Source organism: Paramisgurnus dabryanus, chromosome 9 (genome assembly GCF_030506205.2).
Source record: "Paramisgurnus dabryanus chromosome 9, PD_genome_1.1, whole genome shotgun sequence".
NCBI lineage: Eukaryota > Metazoa > Chordata > Actinopteri > Cypriniformes > Cobitidae > Paramisgurnus > Paramisgurnus dabryanus.
In genome coordinates this window covers 10,665,892-10,693,748 of record NC_133345.1, presented here as the reverse complement: position 1 = coordinate 10,693,748, position 27,857 = coordinate 10,665,892, and the positions used below count along the sequence as shown (strand labels likewise).

At 38.4% G+C, this 27,857-nt stretch overlaps 1 protein-coding gene across 5 annotated transcripts in view; it reads left to right on the top strand.

Moving 5' to 3' along the window:
* Nucleotides 1-27,857, top strand: part of LOC135769775 (SH2 domain-containing adapter protein F) — a 125,774-nt gene that overhangs the window by 89,668 nt on the left and 8,249 nt on the right. The window contains exons 3-7 of one of the 5 annotated variants that reach the window (XM_065282950.2): nucleotides 875-1,078; nucleotides 1,904-1,993; nucleotides 12,260-12,418; nucleotides 24,153-24,327; nucleotides 24,559-24,678. In XM_065282950.2, coding sequence (XP_065139022.1) covers nucleotides 875-1,078; nucleotides 1,904-1,993; nucleotides 12,260-12,418; nucleotides 24,153-24,327; nucleotides 24,559-24,678 — 748 coding nt within the window. The remainder of the gene's footprint in view (nucleotides 1-874; nucleotides 1,079-1,903; nucleotides 1,994-12,259; nucleotides 12,419-24,152; nucleotides 24,328-24,558; nucleotides 24,679-27,857) is intronic. The other 4 variants (XM_065279287.2, XM_065279285.2, XM_065279288.2 and 1 more) reach the window with 4 other exon arrangements.

The window sequence follows — 27,857 nt, the reverse complement described above, 5'->3', positions numbered from 1 at the left end:
CTGATTTTTAGTGGATCTCTGGCTGTTATCTGTTGTTTTCTTTGAATGCTTTTCCTTGGAATTTAATCTTATAGCAGTTAGCTGTTTCTTGTCCATCATTGGCTGCTCAGTGGTTGATAATCATTAACTGATCACTAGGGATTCACTGGCGGATCATTGGTTCATTACTGTCTGATGACTTTCTGTAATATGTTGTCTTGAGATGAGACTCATGGGTCTTTTTGTTGGAGATTGCTTCATTTACACATAGCAGGTCTTCTTTTTTAACACAAAGTTTGTTCAGGCTTGCTTAAAGAGGACATTTCACAAAACGTTTTAAGACGTCAAATAAATCTGTGGAAAGAGTGCGTATGTGAAGTTTTAGCTCAAAATATCATATAGATAATTTATTATAGTATGTTAAAATTGCCACTTTGTAGGTGTGAGCAAAAATGTGGGGTATTTTTGTTTTCCTTTAAATGCAAATGAGCTGATCTCTGCACTAAATGGCAGTGTCATGGTTGGATAGTGCAGATTAAGGGGCGGTATTATCCCCTTATGACATCACAAGGGGAGCCAAATTTCAATGATTTTCTAGGTTGATAGAAGCACTGGGAACCCAATTATAGCACTTAAACATGGAAAAAGTCAGATTTTCGTGATATGTCCCCTTTAAGCTTATTAGGGCTAAATTTACTGAAGCTTTTAAGCACTTGTAAATAAAGAAATGTTAATGAAACTGCAACCCTTTAGCTTAATTGGTCTGTTCCTATAGGTTTTGACTAATCTCTAAAAAAGCAAATTTTACATTTTTGAAATGTAAAAAAAACTTTTAGTAGAAAAAATTAGTAGCTTTTTATATCTGACCTCTCCTTTTCCTTCCACTTTGTCACAGAAATCCGAAGTGGTCGTGGTTCTAAAGACGGTTTAGTTCGGCAGCTACCTCTATACGACATCCCCTATGAGGAGAATGGAGGAGAACCGGATGGAGGCCAGTGTTCTCGTGAGAGCAGACTACCCCAGGATGACGAAAGGCCACCCGAGGAGTACGACCAGCCCTGGGAGTGGAAAAAAGAGCGGATATCTAAAGCCTTTGCAGGTTAGAACTGTTAGACTATGTGTGTCCAGTGACAGTAAAAACTGAACAGCTGTATTCATCTGAGATGATTTGAGTTATGTGCCCGGTACTGCAGCGGTGGGTTGGTGGTGGTGGTGGGCAGCGTTGTGGAGTTACTAACTAATATTAGCAATGCCACTAACTTAACCATTTTGCTCAGTATAATAGTTGCGTGTTCATCATGGGCTCATATTCATTGATTATAAGATGATGTTATCATCACTGGTGCCAGGGGTCTTGAACATGAAATGGTGGAAACATGAGGCATGGCTGAAACATTTCCATTGCAAATCATTGTTTTAAATAAGTACATGAGCTGTTTTTAGCATGCAAAAACTTTGTGGTATCCTGGGAATTTTGGGAGGTTTTCTGTCAGTGGTTTCTCTCTCTCTCTCTCTGAATGCCAACAACTTTGTTTCTCAGTCAACCTCAAGAACAGCTCGTTTCCAGTTCCTAACTCTCCGGGTGGCCTACTTAAGTCTGAAAACGGACGTCCTGTTTGTGTATGCGGGCTTGCTATTTCTTTCCTTATGATAACCTACCTGTACAGTACAAATCGATTTGAATGGATCAAAAGAAGTCGTCGGTGTCTGTCACTTTGCAGGGTGTGAGCAGGTGCTACAGGTGTGATCTCTGAGTCTTTACTTTTCTGTACGGTTTGATTTGGCACAAGAACTCGTGGATCACTTGGGCATACCTTAACATGGCTGATCAAAGTTGTTTTTAGCAAGTGAATGTTACAATGAATTATTGATCAGATGTACGTGCTTGAAAGGTGATTCCTGTCTGTGTTTGTCTGTGGAACAGCTCTGCTTTGTTATGGCTGCATTAGTCACGAGGACTCAGCCAGCAGAGGACCAAGCAGCAGAGATGCCAACATCTCTCGACCCCTCAAAGGTACTACGGCGGAGAGGCTGGTTCACTTTCTCTCACTCTTCTTAGTCTCTTTCATTGTGTCTTGAGCTGAATATGTGACTGTATAAGTTTTGTAGCAGTGTGTTTTTAACATGATTTTTCTCACAGAGCTGCTGGGTCCTATGCATTTTCCTTTCCTTATAGGGATAGTTAACCAAAACATTACAAATCTGTCTTGTTTGATAAACAAAATGAGGAGTTATAAATTCCTCTGATTTTATTTAACATCACTCCACGAAAGACTCTCAGCTCCACAGTTTATTGGGGGGATATTTGTAAGTTTGCAACTTGTTTTTAAATGTCATAAACTTTCTTTCGGTTAACATTAGGATCACAGACGATCTCTAAAGAGAAACCGTAGTGCCTTGTTGTCAAGACTTTATTATTTCTCATGTCTTTGTCCTACTTTTTTGACTGCTTACATTTCTCAGTACTGTTAGCCAATAAAGATCAAGCCTGTTTTATCTGTCAGTAGGGCTAGAAATTCAAAATCTGTCTGAAGGCTTCTGGCTCATCGCCGGATCCTCTCAAAAATAACCTTTTCATGGACCCATTAATTCTCAGATATTTCTGACTTCAAAATGTTTTCAAAAAGACATCTTCAAGGCACTTCAATTATATCCAAACACTCTTAAGAGCTCCCTTTCCTGGCTGCCAGTCAGCCCCTGATTTCTAGAGGTTGAAAGGTCATTCTAAGGTCATGACCTCAGAGAAACACTGAGGGCTCAAGATACAGGGTTTTTCTATAAATGAAGGCTTTGTGTTATCATCACTTGCGTATGTAGTCCTTAAAGGAAAACTTTCAATATTTTACTATGTTCTTACCTCAACTTAGACAAACTAATACATACCTATCTTTATTTAATGCGCGCACCTAATCTTTGTACTGCACGTTGTGAATGTGTTAGCATTTAGCCTAGCCCCATTCATTCCTTAGGATCCAAACAGGGATGAATTTAGAAGCCACCAAACATTTCCATATTTTCCCTTTTTAAAGACTGTTACATGAGTAGTTACACGAGTAAGTATGGTGGCACAAAATAAAACGTGGCAATTTTTTTTAAGCGGATAAAAAATGAGAACTATATTGTATGGCAAAAGAGCACTTACTTTGCAGCACTTCGACCTCGGGCGCAGTAATATTGATGGAAGTTTGAGCGAGAGGGGGAGTAGTCAGGAGTGATGATGTTACTGCGCGCCAAGGTCGAAGTGCTGCTCGTGTAACTACTCATGTAACAGTCTTTAAATAGGGAAAACATGGACATGTTTGGTGGTTTCTAAATTCATTCCTGTTTGGATCCTAAGGAATGAATGGGGCTAGGCTAAATGCTAACACATTTATGAAGCGCTGTACAAAGATTAAGTGCATGCATTGAATAAAGATAGGTATGTATTAATTTATCTAAACTGAGGTAAGAACATAGTCAAATATTGAAAATGGTGGTGTTTTCCTTTTAAAGGGCACCTATTATGCAAAATTCACTTTTACAAGGTGTTTGGACATAAATGTATGTTGACGATGTGGGAACATAACCACCCTACAATAAAAAAATTATTTGTTAAACCAAAGCAGTCTCATAAGACATGCGGTTTTGATTCTCTTGTTAATGTGACATCACAATGATAATGCCATGCACACTGTCACTGACTGACAGTACTTCATTACCATAGTTTTCACCCTCAGCAAGCTGTATGTTGTCTGCCATATCTCAGTAGTGAGTCTTATGCTGCCTACACACCAAATGTGAACCATCGCATTCCTCACTCTAGATTAATTGCGGGATTTAACGTCATGTCATGCAAATTTTTAGCTTGAGTTAAATATTTTCAACTAGCGCAAAGACGTGTTTGAGGCGAATAGCACCTGTTTTCATGGCAATCGCATCGCGCAATTCGTGTCATTCACATCGCCCCACGCGAGTTCGCGACTTTGTGTCTTTTGAATTTATATGTAATCTACTTGTGACATTGAATTTATATGTAATCTACTTGCGCAATTGAATTCGCGTTTTGTGTGTAAGCTCCATAAGACTGTTTCACAGGAATCTATTTTAGTTGAAAGCGCTCACTAGCCTTGTTTCCATTACCATGATTTTATGCGCATTTTGAAGTATCGCATTGTAAACGCCAAATTTAGATTTTAAAAATGCCTTAATTCACAAAAAAGTTTTTACACTCGCTTGAGGTGGTTTTTGATTGATGCGAAAAAGAGTATATGCGAATAATTGAAGATGGAAACACATTTGCCGAATTAATTTTGACATAGCGAACATTAAACCCACGTTGTCTTTCTCATATATGGGGCTCGACATCATCGCAGTGTCCTTGCTTCTAGTGCCTTCATAAAAAATCCTAAATTTCTTCTTCTGTGCACAACATTCAGTTTGACGATTACAAGCTGCAGTGCTTATAAATAAATAACTTGACCCATCGTGACTACATGAGTTCTGTCTCCATTTACCACGCATACATTGTTTTGTTTCTTGTTGGTGACTAGGTACCACCGTCATTCGCTCAAACAACTTGATGGAAACGCACCTAATTTGCATGTCTTTGTTTTTCTTTTTTGCGAATTTCGAAAAGATTCGCTTCATTTTTGGATGGTAACCCAACTACTGTCTTGTTGGTATGGGAGTGAGGAGCAGTAGCTCATTTGCATTTAAAGGTACACACACGAAAACAACTCCCACCCTAATAGGGACATTTTTGACATGCTATAATAAATTATCTGTTGGGTATTTTGAGCTGAAACTTTACAGACACATTCTGGGCACACCTGAGACTTATATTACATCTTGTAAAATGGGGATAATATGTGCCCTTTAAGGAAGAGGATTTTACTCTGCGTGGCTTTTGGATGTATCTGGGTCACTGTCTGTTGAAGAGTTTTACATTTTTATTTGCATTTTGCTACTTTTCATTATTACATGAATAATGTAATACTCATTGCTCTTATTTCGAGTCCTCCGAATCCTGCCGTATTTTGGGTCCTCAAATCCGTCTTATTTACATACGGAGTTTGTCTGTCAGCTTGTAAAATGCAAATACTTGATTAGGATAAATGTACTTGGGTTGCAAAGCTAAAGTGACTGCAGGAGACTCAACCATGCAGGACGAATATTGCGGTTAGTACGAATGAGTGCTTTAGTTATTACCGAGGACTGCGGTTCACATACATGTGTATTTAATCAATCTTCGTTTGGTCGAATGAAACGCACATTAAAATTGCCATGCTGTGTGCTGCGGTGGATTTCATTCATGCATCCAATGCTGGGTTAGTCCACTACAGTGTTTGTTGCGTTGTGTGTGTTATATTCACTCATGGATTTATCAGTGAAGTGTTTTCAGGTATATGCAGGTATGTGCTAGTGTAGGGCACTGCAGGGTTAGCCACTTGTATGTCACCTAATTAGTCATCCGGTTATCTGCTACCTCTCTCCACATGCACGCATATGTACACACCAGATAAAGACAGCATGACTGATGGGCTAAATGTGAATGCGAGGACACATCAAAAAATGTGTGTGTGTAAACAAAATGTGTGCATAAATTTTTGTCAATACAACTTCTGTCCCTCTGAGAGGCAATTGTGTTAAATATGCTTTTACTACATTATCTTTTAAAAACACAATAAATTTGTGGCTGCTGTGATTTCACTACATATACTGTATCTTAAACATGTTGTCTGCAACAAGTCAGCTGCCTTAGTTTTTGGACACAACCAAAGACAGCTTTGTGCTCTTGCCCAAGCTAACGCTAAGCTAGTTTAGCTGAGTGGCCAACTGGTCTACCATTCAGACCAGCTAAGACTATCAAACCGGCATAGACTGGTTGAAGCTGTGCGTTTTATTTCCAACAGGGACAAGCTTTATATCCTTTTAATCGTACTGAGCAGCCAGCACCAAGCAATGTGTAAAAATCTGTTTCCCCTCCACGGTCAAACGGTTTCTCCCAGACAGTTAACACACAATTTGTTGGCTTATTTATCACAGATGGCAAATGATAAAATGCCACAGTTACTGCTGTGAACTTTTCGAGAGCATGCTTGACTTTTCTAATTGCGCCTGAGGCATAAGAAGACACACTTTACATTTCCACATCGCTATGTGTAATTATCACACCCCTATGTTTTGAATACCCATACGATTAACCAGAACCTGATAAAGGACAGAACAAGCGCTTCTCCGAGTCACATTTAGCTTTGAATTCAGTGTGACTGACTGCTTCATTAGAAAGTCTTGGCAGCTTCCCGAAGAGAAGTAGATTATTGTGGATGTTATTGAGTGCAACATGTATCCAATTGGTTAATGCTATTTTTGAGACCTCTTGGGATTTTAGCCCTGCCGTGCATATTTATGATTGCTAACTTTGTCATGTCACACTAGTAAAACAGCAGTGCACAAGTTAAATGCTTTAGTTTATCAAGCCTCGAGTGCTTAATATCTCGTCTGATTTGTCTTATCGCGGATCTGTTCGGATGGTTGACACTTCTTAAGAATGCGCAGCTTCACGGAGATGTTCGTGTCTAAATGGTGCGATCCAAATAGTCATCCGTCTCGAACTCTTAATTAGGTTTCCGTCAGGCATAAATGAAAGTGTGAAATGAAATCTATTCATTTTGCCATTTACAGCGGCCCAGTTCTGGATTAACCAACCCCACAGCAGCTCAGCTATAAGATTGCTTTCAAATCAGTATGCTGGAACATGAGATAAAAACCTGAACGAGTCCTGCCCAAGGGAATTCTGGGAAATTGAGGCCATTTTTTTCTAGCACAGCATGTTCCTTTAAATTCGGTGCCAGCTGGTTCAAGGAAAGGACAAGGAATAGACACCGGCTATTGCTAACTCGTCGACCGACTCAAAACCGTGCCAGATTGGTGAGCTCAGCCAAAGTTCAAAGCTGTGACTTAATGTGTGTGTGTGACTCTATCATTGCGTATGAATATTAAAATGAGGCTGGTGGTTGCAATATTGTAGCAGATCTCCCACTTTTATTAAATTGCCTATTATTTTGTGACAGCGGGTTTGAGTGTTTGTAATTTGATCAAATTAGTTTCAAGAGAGTGTATAAGTGTGTCTATTAAAGGAGAAGCATGTAATTAGGGTTGCAATTAATATTATAATGCCTTACTGTAGCAATCATAAAATCATTTCTTGTCAAAAATTAAAAATGCAAACGCCATTAGTGATCTAGAGTTTGTATGTTAATGCACTTCCTGTGTTTATTATGTTAATAATGTATGCATTTGGCAGAAAATTTGATCCAAAGCAACAATGTATACATTTTATCAGTATGTGTACACTGTCAAAAATAAAGGTACAAAAGCTGTCACTGGGGCAGTACTCTTTAAAAAGGTCCTAATATGAACCATTTAGGTAAAATGTGGGTGATTCTCACAAAATCCAGATTTACTGTAGAAGGTGTCCAGCATCAGAATTTTTAAAAAGCCCTTGAAGCCAAAATTTTTTGCACATAAGGTCTGAACTTACTATAACTATTATTTTTAGAGGATTTAAAAAATTTTACATTTTTTAGATTATCATTATCAAAAATTATCATTACCGTAACATGATGTTACATTAAATATATGCATTTACAAACTTATGTTTCGGTAATGAGAACTAAAAAGTTTTCTAGGTACTATGACATACAAAATTTAAACTTTTATCTGAGGAGAAAAAATTAGAACTGCTTACCTGGTAGCCATCTTGTGTGTCACAGTCAATTATGTCCCTTCCAACTATTTTTATTTTTTTTTGTGAAAATGTTAGTTCCTTGAGGGCTTAAACAATGAGTGAAAATTGTTACGGAGGATGAGAAAATTGGTCCTGGACACAATTCCTTATTATTGTCTCTACATTTACGAATGATCACCAAATACCACATGTTTCTTTACTGTAAATGTTTATAGTATAACATGCACTCAAGCTTTTTTTTTTTAGATTTTTTAATTATAAATATTTCCATATCAAAGAACCCAAATCCATTCATGGACATGTTGCGGTAATGAAAATTTTACCCTGTAATGTGAAAAAAAACTAAATTGGTTTGTATGATGTCATTTGAAATCATATGCAAAATAGTACATGAAGAGATGTTTGTAACTGTATGCTTCTTATTTTGATACTCTTAATTTGCATTTATTTTTTTATCAAAATTTTTCATGACACCTCATAAGTCTTATTTCGCGAGAATCACCCATATGTATCTTTGATCTACCAATATGTACCTTTGAAGTACTAATATGCACACTTTGGGTACAAAGGTGTACCTTTTTGAAAGGGTACAGTGACAAGTTTTGTACCTTTATTTCTAAGAGTGCAGGCACTGGGATCACACCACAACCTTTTGCATTGTGCTCTACTAGTGTAAGCAACAGTAACTACAACATGCACGATTTTAGTTCACTTTGTGTTCACACTGGCGCTGACTTTTAAAGTGGATTCTGATCTCATCTTATTTTTTTATCTCCACTTTTCTCCTCTAAAACGCTCTCGAATTGCATTTGGGGATGGAATGAACACATAACACTCAATTCTTGCAAACTGCTCCCAGATCACCGAAACAAACCAAGTGTAAAAACACCCTGAACCGAAGACAAAAACATCACCTCCTACTCCGGCGCTTGTGTTTACCAACAGAGTAATTTTGCATCAGGGATCCTGCCAAGGCTGTAAAACGCTTATCCTCGCAATATGTTGCATTACCACAAGGCCAAGGACTCCTCAAAAGAAATCCTTTGCCAACAAAAAAAACGTACCGGCCTTCTAGCTTAACGCGCGAGCGGCTTGAGTGACTGCCTCTAAAGCAAGTTCACCTTCAATGTGGGAAAAACCGATACACGCAATTCATCTCCTCTGTGAGTCAGCTAATACGTATGACCTGTGTGAATTCGCCTCTCCGCCATCCTACGGGGACAACAGGCAAAGCTTTTCTCTCCCAAAACAATTACTTGCTAATCTGCGGAGCCGAATGAGAATAAGCTCTTTAATCGGGCTACTGGCAGGCCTCTACTTCACCCTACTGTGGAGGAAGATATTATATTAGCTGTCAAAGACGCCGACCCTTCTCTCACCTGCTCGATCAGGTCTATTCAGCAGAAAGCTAGCGGATAATGGCACTGTCAACCGTCATCGTATCTCGCTACTGTAAGACAATGGTTGTCACGCGATTGCTCTTAAGGGAGCGTTATTCCAAAATGCAGACAGCATTTGGTCTCTAAATATTCAATTTTTGTTGACGTAGCCCTTTTGTTAGATTAGACCACAGAGCTGCTTAGACGTTTCCCCTCTGGTACCAAAGACAAGGGCAAGTTCATAACCGGGTATTGAAGGAGTCAGTTTATCAGCTCGTAAAGTGCATTGCGGCCTGACAGGGTCGTCAACAAACTGGCAGCTTTATTTTGGATGCACTGGCAGGTTAGGTCGTTGCCTTGTCAAGTACTGAAAGCAGGCAATGCCAAATGAATCACAAGTGCGGTTTTGCCTGCTTTGAAATTCACTTGCACCGCTCGGAGTGAGAAAGAGACCCGGGTTTGTATCAAACCAGCCTCTGGGAGAAGTTTTGTTTGCGTCTTGTGTTTGTTTTGAATTGTGTGCTGTGTCGAGCTTGGTTTGTGTCAGAATTCCGACTGGGAAACGATGCAAGGAAAGCGAAATGAAAGGATTTGTTCCATGTTTTTTTAATAAACAAATGCAGCTTGGGGCTTAGGTGACAAGCAACATCTTATTTCTTGACAGTGATCTCCCAGTGTACCTGGACTTATGAATTAGTTGACTAAGGAAACGTTTATTCGTATACTGATTAGGGTTGCACAACACTGAATAAAAATGACATAACTTGCTTAATAATAAGATGTGTTTTATAATGCTAAAATAAAAAATATATATAAAATGTATTTAAAAACTGAAAATTATTTGAACAACATGCATACATTGTTTCTGTGGAAAGTAGCACTTTCTCAGTCTCTCTGCTATCTGCATCGACAACAATACACAAAATACTTGAAGTTATTGCAAACCATGGCAGTATGCATACTGGGATTTTTGTGATATTTTCTATTTATCTTGCAGCCCTAATACTGATTATTGGGGAGATTAAAAGTCGAAATAAAAATGAAATGAAAAACTGGCATTTGTTTTGGAATATTGTGGTATTTTTTTTACAAATGACTTATCTGTGAGCTTAATTTTTTTTTTATTCATTTCGCCTCATAATCTTTAAATGCAAATCTCCTCCCCTCCTCAAAACGATCTCTCTTTACTTCCGGTCATATGGTATGGCAGGTGGGCAGAGTCCCGGAAAAGATCGCAGCGGTTAGCAATTAGCAAGATGACCCAACTTCAAACCATCCAATCAATTCTGGATGGACGAATTGAAGTCCAGCCCCACCTTTTTTCACTCGGATATACGTCACCACCAGGAAAATAAGACCATATCGCTACTTCACAGAAGGTTTTATTATGCCAGTAATGCAATGCTACATTTATCATGGCATTTCAGAAGGGAGCCGTCTTCAAGCATCTGTCTGTGTCTTTGAAAGGCGCGTTTTGGAGAAAGGGTAAACAGCAATATTCTTTGTTTTATTTCTGTATGTTTTAATAATTACATTTGGTTACATATCATGAAAATCTGACTTTTTTCATGTTTAAGTGCTATATTGGGTCCCCAGTGCTTCTATCAACCTAGAAAATGTGAAAAAGATCAACCCAATAAGTTAGTTTTGGTAATCCATTCTCTGCAATCTTGTAAAAAAAAATAGGTAATTGAAATTCGGCTCCTCTTGTGAGGTCAGAAGGGGATCATACCACCCCCTGATCTGCACTATCCAACCACAGCACTGCCATTTAGTGAAGAGATCAGCTCATTTGCATTTAAAAGGACACACCCAAAACGGCAAATTTTTGCACACACCTACAAAGTGGCAATTTTACCATGTTATAATAAATTATCTGTGGGGTATTTTGAGCTAGAACTTCACATACACGCTCTGGGGACACCAACGTTTTATTTGACATCTTAAAGATCTTGTGAAATGTCCCCTTTAAATGGGTTTCTTTCTTGGGCACATTGTCAAAAGTTTAGGTTTGTTTGCATTAAAGACAACTTGAGGGCCTTGCTGTGATGTTGTATATTGGTACATTAGGGCTTTGTGACTCATATACGCATCAGTTCTACTGATATGGAGTACTTGCATACTGTATTTGTATTTTAAGTGAGGAGGCAGTACTCAGGAATAGATTTGCTGTAAAACAATTACTTGATGATGAATTCACGTCAGCAGAATGTTCTTCTGTCTGTTCAGGAGAGCTGTATCAACAAAGAGAAGTTTGTTTGAAGCGCCGGTTTATTAGACTTGATTACGGAGGTTTATGCTATAGTAGAGCATTTATTGTATTTGAATAACATGCAAGACAAGGTCTGTGATTATGGAAAGCAACAGATGTGGGTAGTATAATGTGTTTGGATTGCTAATTACCTGTAGGAGGACTGGAGCTTTTTTTCATAATTCTTATTAAATTTCTGTTTTATTTCAGAATTGCTAAAATTTGTAATTCCACTGCTTCCACTTTCCTACACAGAAAACACAAATTTTACATTTGCCTCAAATTTGTGTAGGTACTGAGATGAAACCGTTGTGGCAACGTCCCCATGATGTGACACCTAGTCACAGTCTCACCTATGATTTGTGAAACACTCATTTAAATAGCATGAAGATTTCTTAGTATTGTAATGTATTGGATGTCTGTCCTAAAAAGTCAACTTTTTGCAGAGTGAAATGTCATTGAGGAAAGACAAAGTGTTTATCAGTATTTTATTAGTGAAACATCTCCCCTGCCTTATCCTGAGGCTTATGTCCCACATGTGTTTCTGTGTGTGTAAGAGAGAGAGAGAGAGAGAAACCTGAATGGACGAAATTGCAGCTTTTTTCCAGTGTTATTTTCCTGGTTGTGTTCCTTCCTCCTTTGTTTCCTGTTTCAAAGACTGTGATGGTTTTCACTGCTGACCTAATCCTGCCTCCTTTACTGACATCTGTTCTGCTTTTTCCATCTATCTATCTATCTATCTATCTATCTATCTATCTATCTATCTATCTATCTATCTATCTATCTATCTATCTATCTATCTATCTATCTATCTATCTATCTATCTATCTATCTATCTATCTATCTATCTATCTATCTATCTATCTATCTATCTATCTATCTATCTATCTATCTATCTATCTATCTGCTGGCTCTCTGCAGTAGAGATTAAAGTGATTAAGGAGCTGCCCTGGCCTCCTCCAGTTGGGCAGCTCAACACCAGTCCACCTATATTGGAGGGGGTGGAGGCTCCGTCCCAGCCTGCCCAGTCCTCACCAGGACATAATGCCACAGCAACTGCCTGTGACCAGCACCAACACGGTGGGTTTAACGCTCATCTTGCACCCCATCCTGCAGAATATACTTCCACAACTGAGTATGCAAGTTTTGTGACCTCATGTGTCCTGTAGCATTTAAGAAGAGATCATTGATGTTTCGGCTTGTGGTTAGATTTGCTATAAAACCAAATCCCGCAGTCTAAAGTACCCAGTCAGATTTTCATATAAAGTTAATGGGATTATTTCATTTGATATGTTTTTCTTTTTTCAACAGAAAGTTGATGTATAACTGACAACTTCATGTAGTCTTATAGACGGTTTGTAAGAACATAAACAAGCGGCTGTCGTGGTCCGCACGTAACTTCCGGTAAACTCCGCTAAGAATAAATAACAACAAAGTTCTTTAAACATAGTTTATTTATATAATAAGCAAATAAACAACACATAGATTACCCAGGAAACCGAAACATTTGTTATTTTCGACGAGGCATTTGTTTAGCAACTAGTCAGACCATTAAAAAAAGGAAACCAGATGTAAAGTTCGGATTCAGACGTGTATCGCGTCAGCGCACGTGCGTCCGATGAAACCGTCTATATACAGTATATTATATATAATTTCCTTTTTTGTTTTCTGAATTAAAGGGGCATAATTGTTCTTAGTAAGTCGTCTCTAAATTCAATGATTTCTTTGGAAGATCTGATCAGGCATCTGTTTATTTAACGTTCTGTTAACGTTCATGGCTGCATTGTGAATTTAATGCCACTAAATGTTTTTAAAGAGGTTTTCAACACATGAAGCACATATGCTTAGATAAAGTTAATGGGCTGCTTTGAGATTAATGCTTTTCTTGCCGGTACTGTCCAAATTTAGCATTTGCTTCCAGTGAAGCAGAAAATCACCAAAGGCTTTAGTCCAGCTTTCCAGAAAACACCTCATTGGCTTTTATAGTCTCGACTTCTGCATGAGTAACTTTAGATCCAGGTCTTACACTCAAAAACAGCTACTTCAAACGTGTCCCAGGGACATGTAGTGGTTTTCACTTAACAGTCGCCACCATATACGTAACGTGATCGCCAAGTCTCGAACAAGTTCCCTGTTTGCCTTTCACTTTTTTGACATAGAAAGAAAATGTTACAGCGATTGTGCCCAAGAGATTACAGATGTTCAACTCTTCAGGAACACCATTATGAACGATCAGATGACTACATTTCTCGTTTCCATTTCAGGCTCTTTACAATTCAGTGTCTTGTGATAATTTTTTCTGAGCTGAAAGCTTTCTCTCATTTCATTTATGTGTCAAAGTGAAGTGCCTCCATAAAACAAAAATGCTTAAAAGACATATTGCGTGTCAGCCTTGAATATAGCTTTAAATCCAGATTTATGCATTTAAAGGCAAAGTGAAGGTATCTGTTTCTCGGAGTGATGTGTGTAGATTAAGGCATGTAAGTTAACCTGGATTGATCCGAGCAGGAGGTTTTCTCTGGAGATTAGCTGTAAGTTGATCCTCGGCCGTTCTGCTTCCTCACAGGAATAAACAGGTTAAAGGGTCATTTCACAGTGGCGAGGGAAATTGAATAGCAAATACTACATTTTGCCTTCAATGGTAGTTGTTCGAAAGCTTGAAACCGCTTATAAACAGCCTTAATAAGCTCTAATGCATAGTTGGTTTGAAATCAGTCTCAGTTACGCATTTTTATTTCACCTGAATGTGTATTTGTTGTCTTGAAATCTGTGCCTCCACGTTGACTTTATTTTTTAAATTGCTGATGTATATTTGATGTATATCCTACATACTTGCAAAAAACTTGTTTAATGTAATGCTAAAAGTGGGCCAGTGGTTGTCTGTTTAGGAGGATTTGCATATGAGAGTTCCAAAAAGTGCATCTGAAATGTTTTCTTGCAATTAAGCATTTTTGTATCAGGCTCTAGTCGGTTGTGAAATGCTTTATTTTTTACTTTAATCATTGCATTGATATTTACCAAATTTAACAGTCTTTTGCTGCAAAACCCGCTAAGTGCATGTCAGCTTTCAACACCAAAACCTCAACATCTAAAAAACACTTCTTCAGACGAGACATAATTTTTCGGACGAGACCAGCGTTTTTAAAAAAAAGTTGCCAGCCAGCACCAACACTTTTTATGATTTTCACAAAAGTTTAATTCCTTCCAGAGATATTCTCCTCTAAATATATAAGCATACAATATATTAAATGAAAAAAAGACCTTCTTATCAATATGGGTTTCTTAAAAAATACAACATTTTAGATAATTACATTTTTGTGAAGAACTTTTGATAGAGATCAGATTTAGATCGATTCTCAAAACATACACGGAGTTTGAACTGTTTGCCCTAAGGGAATTCTTCCAGGGTTTATAAGTTGGGTAAGAGTGCCACCTGGTGGATAATAGCGGAAATATGGGTTGCCGGGAAAAACTTGTCATTGGCAGGGAGGCCTTTTCTTTTAAATGACGAGTTAACTCGTCAATGGCGGAGAGAGAGTTAAGATACAACTAGAAACATTGCAAATTAGCAAAGTGAGAATTCAACACGTAAAAATGAAGAAACATTACGGGGCGATGTCATCCATGTGGCTGCCACATTCGGGTTATATTCAGGTTCAAGTACTCACAAGGGACCCAAGTTTGAATGTGATCCACGATCGCTTAACATTTGGCTTCCGAACACTTTGCGAAAAATCATTGTGGTTAACAGATTCTGCAGTCGCAACCAACCAGTCATGAGCCTCGAATGGCAACTCTCATGTTACAAGCCCGATACTCTAACCACTTGGCTATAACTGCCTCCAGGTGGTATTTAGCTGCTGTTGTATCTGAGCTCGATATGTACAGCGTTAACTGTAAAGATTATGTAGTCAAATAATGTACAGTATGTCACAAGTTTTTTTTATGTTGAAAATGTTTATTTTAAAAAGGAATTACTTTAGATTTAGTTGTGTCTAGCCTGTAAATGAACAAATTCTGTATTGCAGATTCAGTCTCCAAATCAATTCATCACATTTACAGTAGCACAAAACCTCTTATGCCAGCCACAAAAAAACTGACAGCAATGAGAATTTCAAACTTCTCAGCAGAGTTCAATATGCAAATGTTATTGTGTGCTGAACATTCAAGCTTCAGTTAAATAGTGAAAATGAGACATTGAAGGAATATTTATACCTTTCCCATAGCAGTTTATATACTCTCATAAATCTGACTTGATTTTAATTATTGCACGCTGCTGATGGGCCAGAAATTACATTTGCATATAAATACAGCCAAATTCTTTTGTTTTTTACAGAAGAGCCTGTGCCTTTTGTTTCTGGTACTGAATTAATTGTCGCGCTTTCCGGTTCTTTCTCTTATGCTCAAATCCGTCTCGTGTCCCTGTAGAACACCAAAATAATATAATTAAAAGATGTCTCGATTTCATTATGCAGCTATGACAGTGGAGCATTAGTCCATGGAGGTCTGCTTTTCACAGCCTTTGTGAAACACATACAATGTATTCGCAGGAAAAAAACAAAGAAAATCTTTTTCAAGTCTAAGCTGGCCGTCCCGTGACTTCCCACTGTTGTCCCGTAGTTATTATTTTATTACACATTTTAAGCCAGTCAGAGTTGACTCTTTGAATGATCTTGAACTGAAATGTAAATGAATGTCTTTATTAGCTGATTTCACCAGCCTGTTCTGAGCATGACATCAGATATTTTCGCAGTAAGCGTTCAGAATATGAATGCTAGTGTGACTAGTTAATCATTTCAGAAGTCAGACCGGAGAGCTTAATTGCAGCCCTGTAATACAGCAGTGAATTACGACCGGCCCTCCCCACTGAGCACTGCACTTATTTGATGGAAGTTCCATTAGTGTATTAGTAAATGAGAATTAATTAGGATCTTTAATTAGGAAATGTGCTCAGAAGTAGCCCTCAATGTGCATTTCACTATAGAAATATTTAGCGTGGGTGTGGGTCTTGACTCATCTGTGTGGTTTTAAAGCTTCTTGAATGTTAAATATTTAAGAAGTTACTTACCATTAGATTCTACTTATCCTTTTGCACTTAAAGGGGCCAGTCACACCAATAGCGTTTATGGCAGTTGCAGGCGCCTTTTTTGAATGATATTCTATGGGCAGGGCGCGTTTGCGCGCTGTTTATGCGCGCTGAGCGCCTTGCGGTTTTTTGCTGCCTGCCGCGCACGCGTTTTTGAAGGAGCGCTGAGAGCGGAGAAGCGCCCGACGTCATTCGTGTCTTTCCATTGTCCAATCGAATGAGGGGAGAGGCGGGCCTTACGTTGTGGTGAGGGAAGTTTACAGTTGCTTTGAAGAACCGGACACCACTCGCTCACTCTCTCCTGTGTGTTTGTGCACCTCTCACCCTCAAACAAGGTCAGAGCAAGCGTCCTCTTTTTAAAGTTTCTGCTGATATGACAGTTAACAGCAAAAGAGCGCTCACGCTTCAATATTTGATTGACAAGACAGCTGACTCGGTGGTTGCTTAGCAATATGAAAAGCCGCGTCGCACTGCTCTTTTTTTTAAAAGGCAGTGCGTCGCGCCTTGCGTTTGCAAGCGTTTAAAGCGCTTTTGGTGTGACTGAAGCCAAAGGCAATATAAAAACGCTTCAGGTTCCCTTTTCTGTAATTGAAAGTTGCAGAGATCAGCTCAGCAGACGATTATGCATAAACAGGATCAGGAATTGTTGCGAGCAAGATTTAAGTGAAATCACTTACAGAAGGAAAGCAGGCTACTTTTATGGGGTGTCTCCATTAATTGACTCTGTTGAAGGAATAGTTCACCCAAATATGAAAATTAGCTCAAAATGTTCTCCTATCTTATGCCATCTAACACTCTCAGAAAAAGGTACAAAAGCTGTCACTGGGACGGTACCTTTTAAAAACGTCAGTGTGCTCACTGCAGCAGGCCTAGTGCACTTTACCAACCCAGAAGTCCTTGCAAATGAGCAATTGGACCAATCAGACGACGGATGGGAGGAGTTCACACTGATGGGCAACTTCTCTTCCTATTTCTGGCGTGACACTCAAGTCTGTCCCAAAATATGACTCTGCGCTCTTGTGGACTCGCATCAAGGGTCCCTAAGGTCTACACTACATGATGTTATCAAAGTGTGGACTCTGAGGGTGTTTTCACATATACACTGTTAAGGTCGGACCAAATGACGTGTCGCTCCGAGTACCGTTCGTTTGGGTCAGTGTAAGCACAACAGCCGCACTCGGGTGCGCACTAAACGGCAGCTCCGAGACCGCTCTAAACAGGTGGTCTCGAAGCGGCTGTCGCCGAACTCTGGGGCGACCCACCTGTGGTGTGAACACTGCTGGACCTCGGGCCGAACCAAATACAGGAAGTTCTCCACATGTTTGAGCCACTGGGCTTCCGTTGTGACGTGAGCCGGGTGTTATATTGTGGGTTAACAACAAACAAGCCAATCCTGGTCCGTGGCAGAGATTCGCTGTCTCCTTTACGTTTGAGCTGATGATTTTATAAATGCATAGCTGTCCTCCACACACAAATAGTGACATTACGGGCTTTTTAGCAAACGGCTCCGTGAGAAAAACTTTAATAGAACAGCTATGCAATTTCGCGTTAAAGCTAAGAAACTTCGCAAAGACGTGCATCGTTTATCTCCACATCTTGATAGCTGCGCTCTCCCTGTCAGGCTGGTTGTCGTGGAAACGTGGGGGTGGTCATGAGACAGTAAAAGCTGTCAGAGACCAATGATAGCGCTGACCGTTGTCACATGGTGTACGGTGCGGCATTTCGAATACAGCAAAAAAAATATATATGTGAACACGGACCGCACTAACTGAAAAATTATACAATGTATTTTGGTGCGCTCCGAGGCCGCACCACGGTGCGCACCAACATATGTGAAAACAGCCTTAGAAAGTCCACAAGTCCGGAGTGTACAATTTGGGACAGGGCCTGATGACATGGTTGTCCTGTGGCAGCTACGGTAGCTTCTCATTGCGTTTCGAAATTAAGGTTGGTTGCAATTTGCTATCTTATCGCTAGGTGCCGCAAAAAAACTCACAATGGACCTTTAGAGTAAAATGCTAGGTGTTTGAGAAAATTATTCATATTTTAAGCTTATTTAGCAAAATGAAAACCAAAGCAAACACATATTAACACTTAATCTAAATATGGCGGCATGTCGATAAATACAAATCACATTGGTTAGTCCAGTGGTATACAACATGGTCCCCGCGGGCACCAGGTTGCCCGCACAGAGTCTGTAAATTGCTCGTCAAAGCACATTCTATTAGCCTCAATTTTAATATTTATTTATTAATATTATTATATTTTTTATATTACCTTGGTTCTTTTGTGTATGTTAACATTTTAAACAATAATAAAACATATTACCAAGTAAAATCAAATAAAATCAACAAGTAAAATAAAAAAGTTTTAAGTATCAAAGTAGCCCTCCAGATTGTTTTATCCATTGTGGAAGCCCTTGCTCACAAAAAGGTTGGAGACTGGGTTAGTCATACAAGCAAGAACCAATTGAAATATTTAATGTATTTGATTAAAATCCTGCTTTTTCTTTATCTAAAGTTACCTAAAGTTCACCCAAGTCTGATGTCCTCTAATGACAGATGCCTCTAGTAGGCGCATACTCTTATCTGATCTGATCTGAAGGACTCCATTTGCCCCTGTTACATTGTCTTCCTTCATTCATGTTGTCTTTTGTTTTGTTAGTGCTCATTGTGTGTTGTGCTTTGTTTCAATATATGTCATAAAAATCTGATTTAAAGTCTGGTTATATAATAAGAGAAGCAAGAAAACAATCCTTCTACTAGAATTTTGCTTTGTAATAAAAAGTTTTTACCTTCTCTTTGCTATTTTAAAGATGAAATGCTGTCTGTCTCTTTGTGATACACAGCACCTGTGAGACATTACACACAGCATCTTTATCACTGGATGTCACTATTGTTAGACATAGTGAACATATCTACTGCCGGATTGCACATCACTGAAAAATCTCTCATTGAAGTTCAATGACTTTCAGGGGATTTGTCACTGCAAAATACTTTATGTGTGAAGGCCCTTTAATCCCCGTCAGTTCAGGTGCAGCAGTTATGGAAAGGCCTGTCAGTCACTCTTTCAGCCAGGTTGTTTTGTACATTTCAAGTGAATTTAATTTAAAGATTCAGAAGGAGAGAAAAGGTCAAATACAAAAAACTCCTTCGAGATGAAAGTTTAGGAAAGCAGAGAGAACAACATAGGCGAGAGGGAAAGAGATTTAGAAACCTCAGTGTCTGGCGGTCTGTAGGTAAACCGTTTCACAAGGCTGAATGTTTAGTCTATTAGACATTAAAAGGTAAAGCGGAGCCTGTGCTTCCACCTCGGGTCAGATTCATGACTGCTTTAAAGCACAGAGCTGAATACAGATCGGACATGTCGTCGTCAAGGTTACAGCCATGTTCGGTGGTTCATATGTGTGTAATTAGAGCTTTGAGACAGATGCTGAGGGTCACACAGGAGTTTACAGGCAATGTTGTGTCTCTGAGGGTCACAGCTATAGGCGATCACTACCCTTTACTTACCCTCATTTCACCAGTTCATGCTCTTGAATTTGTTCTTTCACCTGTCTTATGAACATTTAACTTCTCTCAACACATTCATCTTGGTTTCTGAATAGTTTAAATATTGTATTTTATGACAGTTATGATAGAGTTAAGAGGGGCAAGTACTTTTGCATGCTGGGTTTCCATGGTAACAAGCTATTTCTCCTCAGCCGTACAGTATATGCCAAACAGTAAACAAAATTTATAACATTCAATTTCAATGCCTTATGCAAAAGCACACACAAACCATCACGGAGAATAGACGGAAATGAATTTCAGGAACATCGTTGACATGTGATAATCCTTTTCAGTCTACTTCAAAATGTTTGCATTATCATAATGCTGTTTAATATCTGATAGTGTTTTTTATGAATCACTCTCGTGCATTTTATTGATCCTGTTTATGGGTCAGTGACAAAAACGGTTTGGCAGTATAAGAAATTTAAAAATCTCTTTTAGAAAACTTGTTTTAAAGCATGCATCAGGTTTATTTCAATGCACATAGTGTATTTATGTTAATGTTATGCAGTAATAAATTAAATTTGCACCATTTTTATGAAATTGCGCCACAGAATGAGAAACATTAAATATTTTATCCACCTTGATGGCATGTAAGCATAATCATCAAAAAAAGTAAATTTAAAATATCATTTTATTATTTATTTTTTAAATTTTAATGTGTTTTTGTAATATTTGTCCTGACATATGCTGAAAACACTCAAAACAGCTCTGTTTTTTTTAATTATCTTTGACAAATAATGTAAAAATTTATGTAAAAAAAAATCATATTACACAAAACTAGATGATTATATTTTATTCCACATTTTTTTATGAATATGTTTATTTTAATTAAGAAAAAAATACTAGTTACTCCACAAGTTTATCCCGTAAATATTCTTTCAAAATGAAATAAAACCAGAATCTTTTTGACTTGGTTCTTAAAAAAGAGAATATATGCAAGGAATCTGCTAATTTATTTTGCAAATTTAACCCTTTTACATTATATTGAACCATAAGGACACAAAATAATCATCGTCACATTATTGACCCTTATACCAATGCATTAAAGTTGTTTTACTTATAAAAGGGTGTAATGGGGATCGTTATTCTTTTTAGTAAAACCTATAACTTTTAAACTCCTTGGTGCACCCCACCTGTAAATAGCATGGTGCATACTAAATAAGATAATTTATATATATATATATTTATTTATTTATTTTTATTTTTATTTATTTATGTATTTATATTTACTTTTCTTGAATTGGAAAGTTTTGTCATGTACTGTATGCTATCAGTGAACATTTTTATCGAAAATGCATCCAAGTCTTACATGTACATGGCTATCGAACCAATGACACAATGCTTTTACCAATTGAGCTACAGTAGTATGTGACAATATATTATTTTTTCAAAACAACAAACTCTTGCCAGGTACCTAATGATGTAGTTTTATACAAGATTACTACTATTTGGCTCCACAAGTAAGCTGTGTGAGTTACTGTAGTTGATTGTTGATAGTCATACTGGCCCCTAGTGGCTAAAACCACAACAATGCATTTTAAAACATCTCATTAACCTCCCAAAACATACATTCTTAAAATATTTGTCTTGGTTTTTATCTTAAAAGCATAATAGTTTTACTCATAAGTCTTGCTCATCTTGTCAAACCATGAAAATCAACATGTTGTGAGTGGTTTAGACAAGCAGATTCTTTTGTTTTACTGTAAGCAGAACTTTACCCCTGCGCTCTGTTATGAGAGACGGTGCTTAATTGATCTTTGATGCTGTAAAGAGTCTGCGAGTCAGCCATCAAAATGGCCATTCACTGTAATTACACCTTCATGTTGAGACTGACAGACACATGAGAGAGAGAGAGAGAGAGAGAGAGAGAGAGATGTAACACACACAAACAATCTTTCTGTAATGTTTCCATCAATATTTCCACAGCACACCCACCCCGATACCCCTCTCCTCTTTCTCTCTCCATCTCTATCTCACTTTGAAATGTGTTGATCTTTGAGGATAGATGTGTGTGGAGTCTGGAGGTCTGGTCACAAATGCCTGAGGCTTCTTATGCATTCATCAGAAACATGAGCTCTTTCAATACAGCTACATCCTGTGACCTCTGTGACCTCTGCTCATGCTCTGAAGTCCAATATGACCTATGAGCACAATGCCAGCATCTCATATGGGGATTTGTGTCTTGTACTGGCCTTGATTTGCTGTTTTGTCCTCTCATTTATAATGATAAAGATCAAATTTAAGTCTTTATATTGGATTTTTCTAGGTTTTAGTAGTACAACTATGCAAATCAGTATGATTTATAAGAGTTTTTTTATTTAAAATAAACAAATAAATAATACTGTTTTATATTAAAATTAAAACCAATAATGTAGTATATCATTATACTTATTCGTTTTCAGTAGCTTAACTTGTGTTGACAGATTTTGTAATTGCCACGGTTGAAGCAAGCATTTTTATTAACTCCCTAAATGGGCTTACGCCAAAATCTCTAAGTGGCCAAATATCATCAGAAAAATCGGACAGAGTGATGAATAAAGAAAGCAGTTTGCCTTCCAACTCATGCCTTAAGCATTTAGACAAACATGTTGTGAAACAGCAGCAGTCTGCAGAAGTCAAACAGCTGTTCTGAGTTCTCACGTCAACACTGACTGATAAGAGTATTTGTTCATTCGCCCATCTGCATCTGTTCCCATGTTTCTCTTAGATAAAACTGTTTAGATTCCTTCTACATGAATAGAGGTTTTCGGTCACAAGCGCCGGTCATGGTCGTTCTCTCACAGAAAGATAGTTTAATCTCTTTAACAGTAGAATGGACAGGTTTGAGGTCCTGTCCAACCTGTGTTACACTGCTTCAATTCAGCTCCGGTCTGTACGGAGAGATTTCAGTGTAGATGCTTTATGAAGTCTCTCGGTAAGCTCATCTGAAGCTCCTCTAGTTATATGGAGGATGAGCTTCAATCCCACAGGCTTTCACATAAAGTTCATTTGATTGAGTTATGGCCTAAAGGGAGTTTCTACTCAATAAAACACAAAGCTCGATGTATGGATTGCTAGTCTTACAAGGTCACGCCGGGAATTTTCTTCAAAAAGTACCTCAGGGGAACTTTGACACGCTTGAGAAATCTTCAGGACTCGGGTCGTTCCATCATGGATTTTATTTGAAGATCTTAAGAGATCAGAAAAGTGTCATTTTTTTCACTGTCCTTACTGCTGCTAAAAAGGTTACAATCGTATTCACTTGGATGTCCTATCTGCTGGACATTGCCCTCCTTGAATGAACCACAGCTTCACGGCACTACAGGAAGGACAATACAGTTTTGGTCAGACCTGTAACCTTATCATCATTAAAAAACTGCTGAAGTTTGGATATTTTTCCTATTTAAAACTTGACTCTTCTGTAGTTACATCGTGTACTAAGACAGATGGAAAATTATAGTGGCGATTTTCTAGGCAGATATGGCTAGGAACTATACTCTCAAACTGGGGTAATAATCATGGACTTTGCTGCCGTAACGTGGCTGCAGCAGGCGTAGTGATATTACACACTCCCTGAAAATAGTCCCCTGCCATTGAAAGTTACTAAGGGGACTATTTTCGGCTGCTGCGTAATATCATTGCACCTGCTGATGCCATGTTTTATTTTTACGTCAGTCTTAGTACACGATGTAACTACAGAAGGTTATTTCTAGCGCAATGCTAATGGTCTAATCAGATTCAATGTATTATGCTAAGCTATGCTAAAAGTGCTAGCGCCAGACCAGAAGATCTGCTGAATGGAATCCAAATCTGTAAAAAAAAATAGGTGCAAAACCACTTGTTTAAAATCCCCCACCCTATTATAGCTATCTGAGAGAGGTTTTTAGGAAGCTTCTAAGGCATTACAGACCCAAACAAAACAATTTGTCTACATGTCACATCACAGAACAAGGATAAATACTCCGTTCAATCATTCTATGTCACCTTTAACTCTAGCGGAGCTGGAAAATTAGCATATTTTCAAAAAAAGCCACATACCTTCTATGTAGATATCACAGAACAATTTAACATATTCGTTTAATGTACCTTTAATAAAGAAGTCACAAAAAAGTGAAGTTTTGAGAAAATTCTGCAGTATTTAGACAGTTGGCAAAAACAGATTTATAATAACGTAAGCTGGTCTGTCTCTTTACAGTGCAGTTTGACGGTGTGGAAAAGTCCAGAATGTCGCCCACGAAAGACATGAAGTCCCGTCCACTCCAGAGGCACTCTAGCGGCTGCCTGGTCAACACTAAGATGAGCTCACTGGATCACAACGCTCCCGCAGTAGGGGAACGCATAGACCCCTCCATGCCTCTGGAAAGCCAGTTGTGAGTTAAACTGATCATCCAACCTCAAAAACAAAGCAATTCGTTTTTATTACATTTTACATTTATGCATTTAGCAGACGCTTTTATCCAGAGTGCATTCAAGGTGCGCATTTTTATTGAGCATGTGTGCATTTCCCTGGAAATCGAAACCACAACCTTTTGCATTACTAACAGCATTTAAGCTACAGTAACACTTTTATTGATGGTTTATGATTGTCCTGTCTTTTTCAGCTGGTATCACGGAGCAATTAGTCGGACCGATGCAGAGTCTCTGCTGAGGTTGTGTAAAGAGGCCAGTTATCTGGTGAGAAACAGCGAGACCAGCAAAAATGACTTCTCCCTGTCACTCAAGTAAGTATCACACAGTTACACACACTGACATACATTAACATTGAACTCTAAATTTCAAACATGAATTGTACATACCCAAAAACATACAATTAAAGGCATAGTGCACCCAAACTATAACATTTTTCACAGTCATGGTGTAATTTCTTTGTGTTTCACCTAGAAAGTTTTACAGGCTTAAAAAGACATGAGGGTGGATTTCAATAAATCTTAAAGTGATCTTTCAATAGTTAGCAGTGAGATTATTTGATAGTCAAAGTCAAGAGTAGTTAGTTGGCGCTTTGCGATTAGCACATGTTCTGCCACGTTGCTGCATTTACATTTATTTGACAGATGCTTTTATCCAAAGGGACTTACAGTGCATTATAAGGTATACATTTTTATTTTAGGGGCTTTTATGCCTTTATTTGGGTAGTTTTTAGTAGAGAGATGACAGGAAAGTTTTGGGTGGATATAGGGGCCAGGAACAGCGAAGAACCACAGAGACCGGAATCAAACTTGGGTCGCCTTGAGCGCTATATGTTGGCGCACTAACCACAGGGCTATCGTTGTGACCAAGGTATACATTTGAATCAGCATGTGTGTTTCCTGGGTTCGAACTCATGACCTTTTGCACTGCTAACGCAATGCTCTGAGCTACAAAAACACTGGCAACAGAGAACCCCATCCTTATATCCGTCGTTCACTTTCAAACTAAATCCCAAAAAAGCATGGTGCCATTTTAATACGTGTCACGTCCTTCATCCTTTGCCACGTTTCAGAATGAGATCACCTCACATAAGTCATTTCCACCCTCCCCTTCGCTGACGTGTCATTTTGTCTGAAAGCAACCAGAGTCACCTCTTAACCCTTTATACCTCCAAGCGTACCCGTACCTTCATCAAGCCTCTTACTCCGGTAACCTTCTCGCCGCGGTTCACTCAGTAACATGCTGACGTGCCGCAATGCCGAGTTTATCCAGACTGACACTTCCTTTCTCTCTCTGACCTGCGGTGGCACGTCTGCGGCTCTTTTCAGCAGGTGAAAGCCCACGGGAGCAGCAGGGGTTATAGGAGCGTGTGCGGACGGACCTCTGATCCGATTGGTGCGCTCTGACATTTTATCAAGGCAATGTGACCGTGTAGTGACTTGTTCACCTTTATGGCAGTCACCTCACATTAGTTCACAGAGGAGAAAGAGGGACTTAGAGGTGGGGTGCAATTTGGAAGTACAATAAGGTGCTGACATTTGCTTTATAATGATGAAGATTCCTGGTAGCATGTTTTGATGAATAAGCCATGAGCGGCGTTGTGATTTTATATGGGTGTTCTTAAGGAACAGCATGGGTAAAATTGTCAAATCTAGTAATAATAAACCGTTGTTAAAGGGACATTCCACTTTTTTTGAAAATATGCTCATTTTGAGAGTATTGTCCTAGCCATATCTGCTTAGAAAATCACAACTTTTAATTTTCTGTTGGTCTTAGTACATGATGTAACTACAGAAGAGTCAAGCTTTAAATAGGAAAAATATCTAAACTCTTCAGTTATTTTTTAGCACGATGCTAATGGTCTAATCAGATTCAATGGATTGTGCTAAGCTATGCTAAAAGTGCTAGCGCCAGACCTGGAGATCAGCTTAATGGATTCCAAAACGATAAGAATCAAATGTTTAACTCTAGGGGAGCTGGAAAATGAGCATATTTTCAAAAAAAGTGGAGTGTCCCTATAAACGGAAAATAAGTATATACGTGTTTTCGCAAATATTTTCTGTCATCTTTTAGAAGAAAACAGCTGCACGTGTAAAATACTGTGCAGTAAATTTCTCATTCGGTCCTAGAGGTCTCTTCATGTTGTGCTAAACCAGACCTGACAGCCATATAGAAACCCAAGTCTTTACACACAGTCAGTCCACAGAGACTCTTACATGCAAACTATTCATGTCAGAGTCTACTGAAATATTAATGGCAATATGAAATGGTCCTAGGTGTGCTCAGCATTTCTAATGAGGATTTGGTCTGCGTCTAAATCACTGCTAAAAATAAGAATCCTGTCTGTGTAAAGAAAAGAGATTTATCTGAGGATTACAGGTCTGTGATCAATTTTCACTATTTTATTTATTTTATTTAGCTTTTATTTATCTATGAGCTGTTTCAAACCATAGTGAGATTTCTGTTTATCATCAACAAGGCAGTTACCTTCTTATGCAACATAAATGAAAACTACTAGAAATAAAATTGACGTGGTGTATATTTTAGTTGTGTGTTACATCATTCAAGGTGCAAAGCATTGAATGGATTTGCTGTCTTTCATTGGTACTGAATGAAATTTAAAGTATTTAAGAGACCCAAAGGTGTATCACTGTAAATACTGTCAGTGGGCCCAAAATTCCCAGCCACGTGCCTGATTTTTAAAAGCTGCTACCTTTTGGAGAAGGCTTTTGCATTATGATGATTAAATGAGGTCTTGGTAGGTAGTTTTTGGAACAGAGCGTTGTTTCAAAGGCAGATTAGTGGGTCAGAGCAAAGCATAAGTAATATAAATGAGCCCATTCGCTTTAAGATCTTAAACGCCAAGGAAGGGTTAGCAGTTTCTTGGTTTATGGATGGAGAAAGCGAGAAAATGGCTAAAGGGTGTGAAATAAATCTCTTCTGAACAGAGGGAGCATAAAAGTTTATGTATTAACAGCATGCTAATGTGCAACCTCACCAGGACCACAAGCATTGCACGGAAATGGAGAACAAGTCTCTGCTGAAACGCACTCATTGGGCTTGTAATTCAAACATGTGCTATAAAACCAGGCTCTCATCTGCAATTTCGGTTTTTATCATGTGCAATAAAATCATCGGCAGATTATTATTAGCGTCCCCAAAAATGTCCTTTTATGTTTACCATCTCAAATCTGAGGTGTTGCTTTGCACCTTAATAAAGATTGTTTTTAGAGAAATGTTCTAGAAATGTTAAATAAAAAAAAATAATAAAATATATTTGAGATTTCTGCAAAATATCAGGTAGTCCATTTATGCAAAATGGTACAAAACACTAGCATTTACACATTAGTGCAACACATTTATATCTCCAAGTCGTAATTTTGGGATGAATGGGGATGTACTATAAATATGACAATGTTATCTATAAGTCAAAGCTTCGTGTGAACTCGATCACCTTTATTAAATTGTGCTAACGTCAGATTGGAGGGACCAC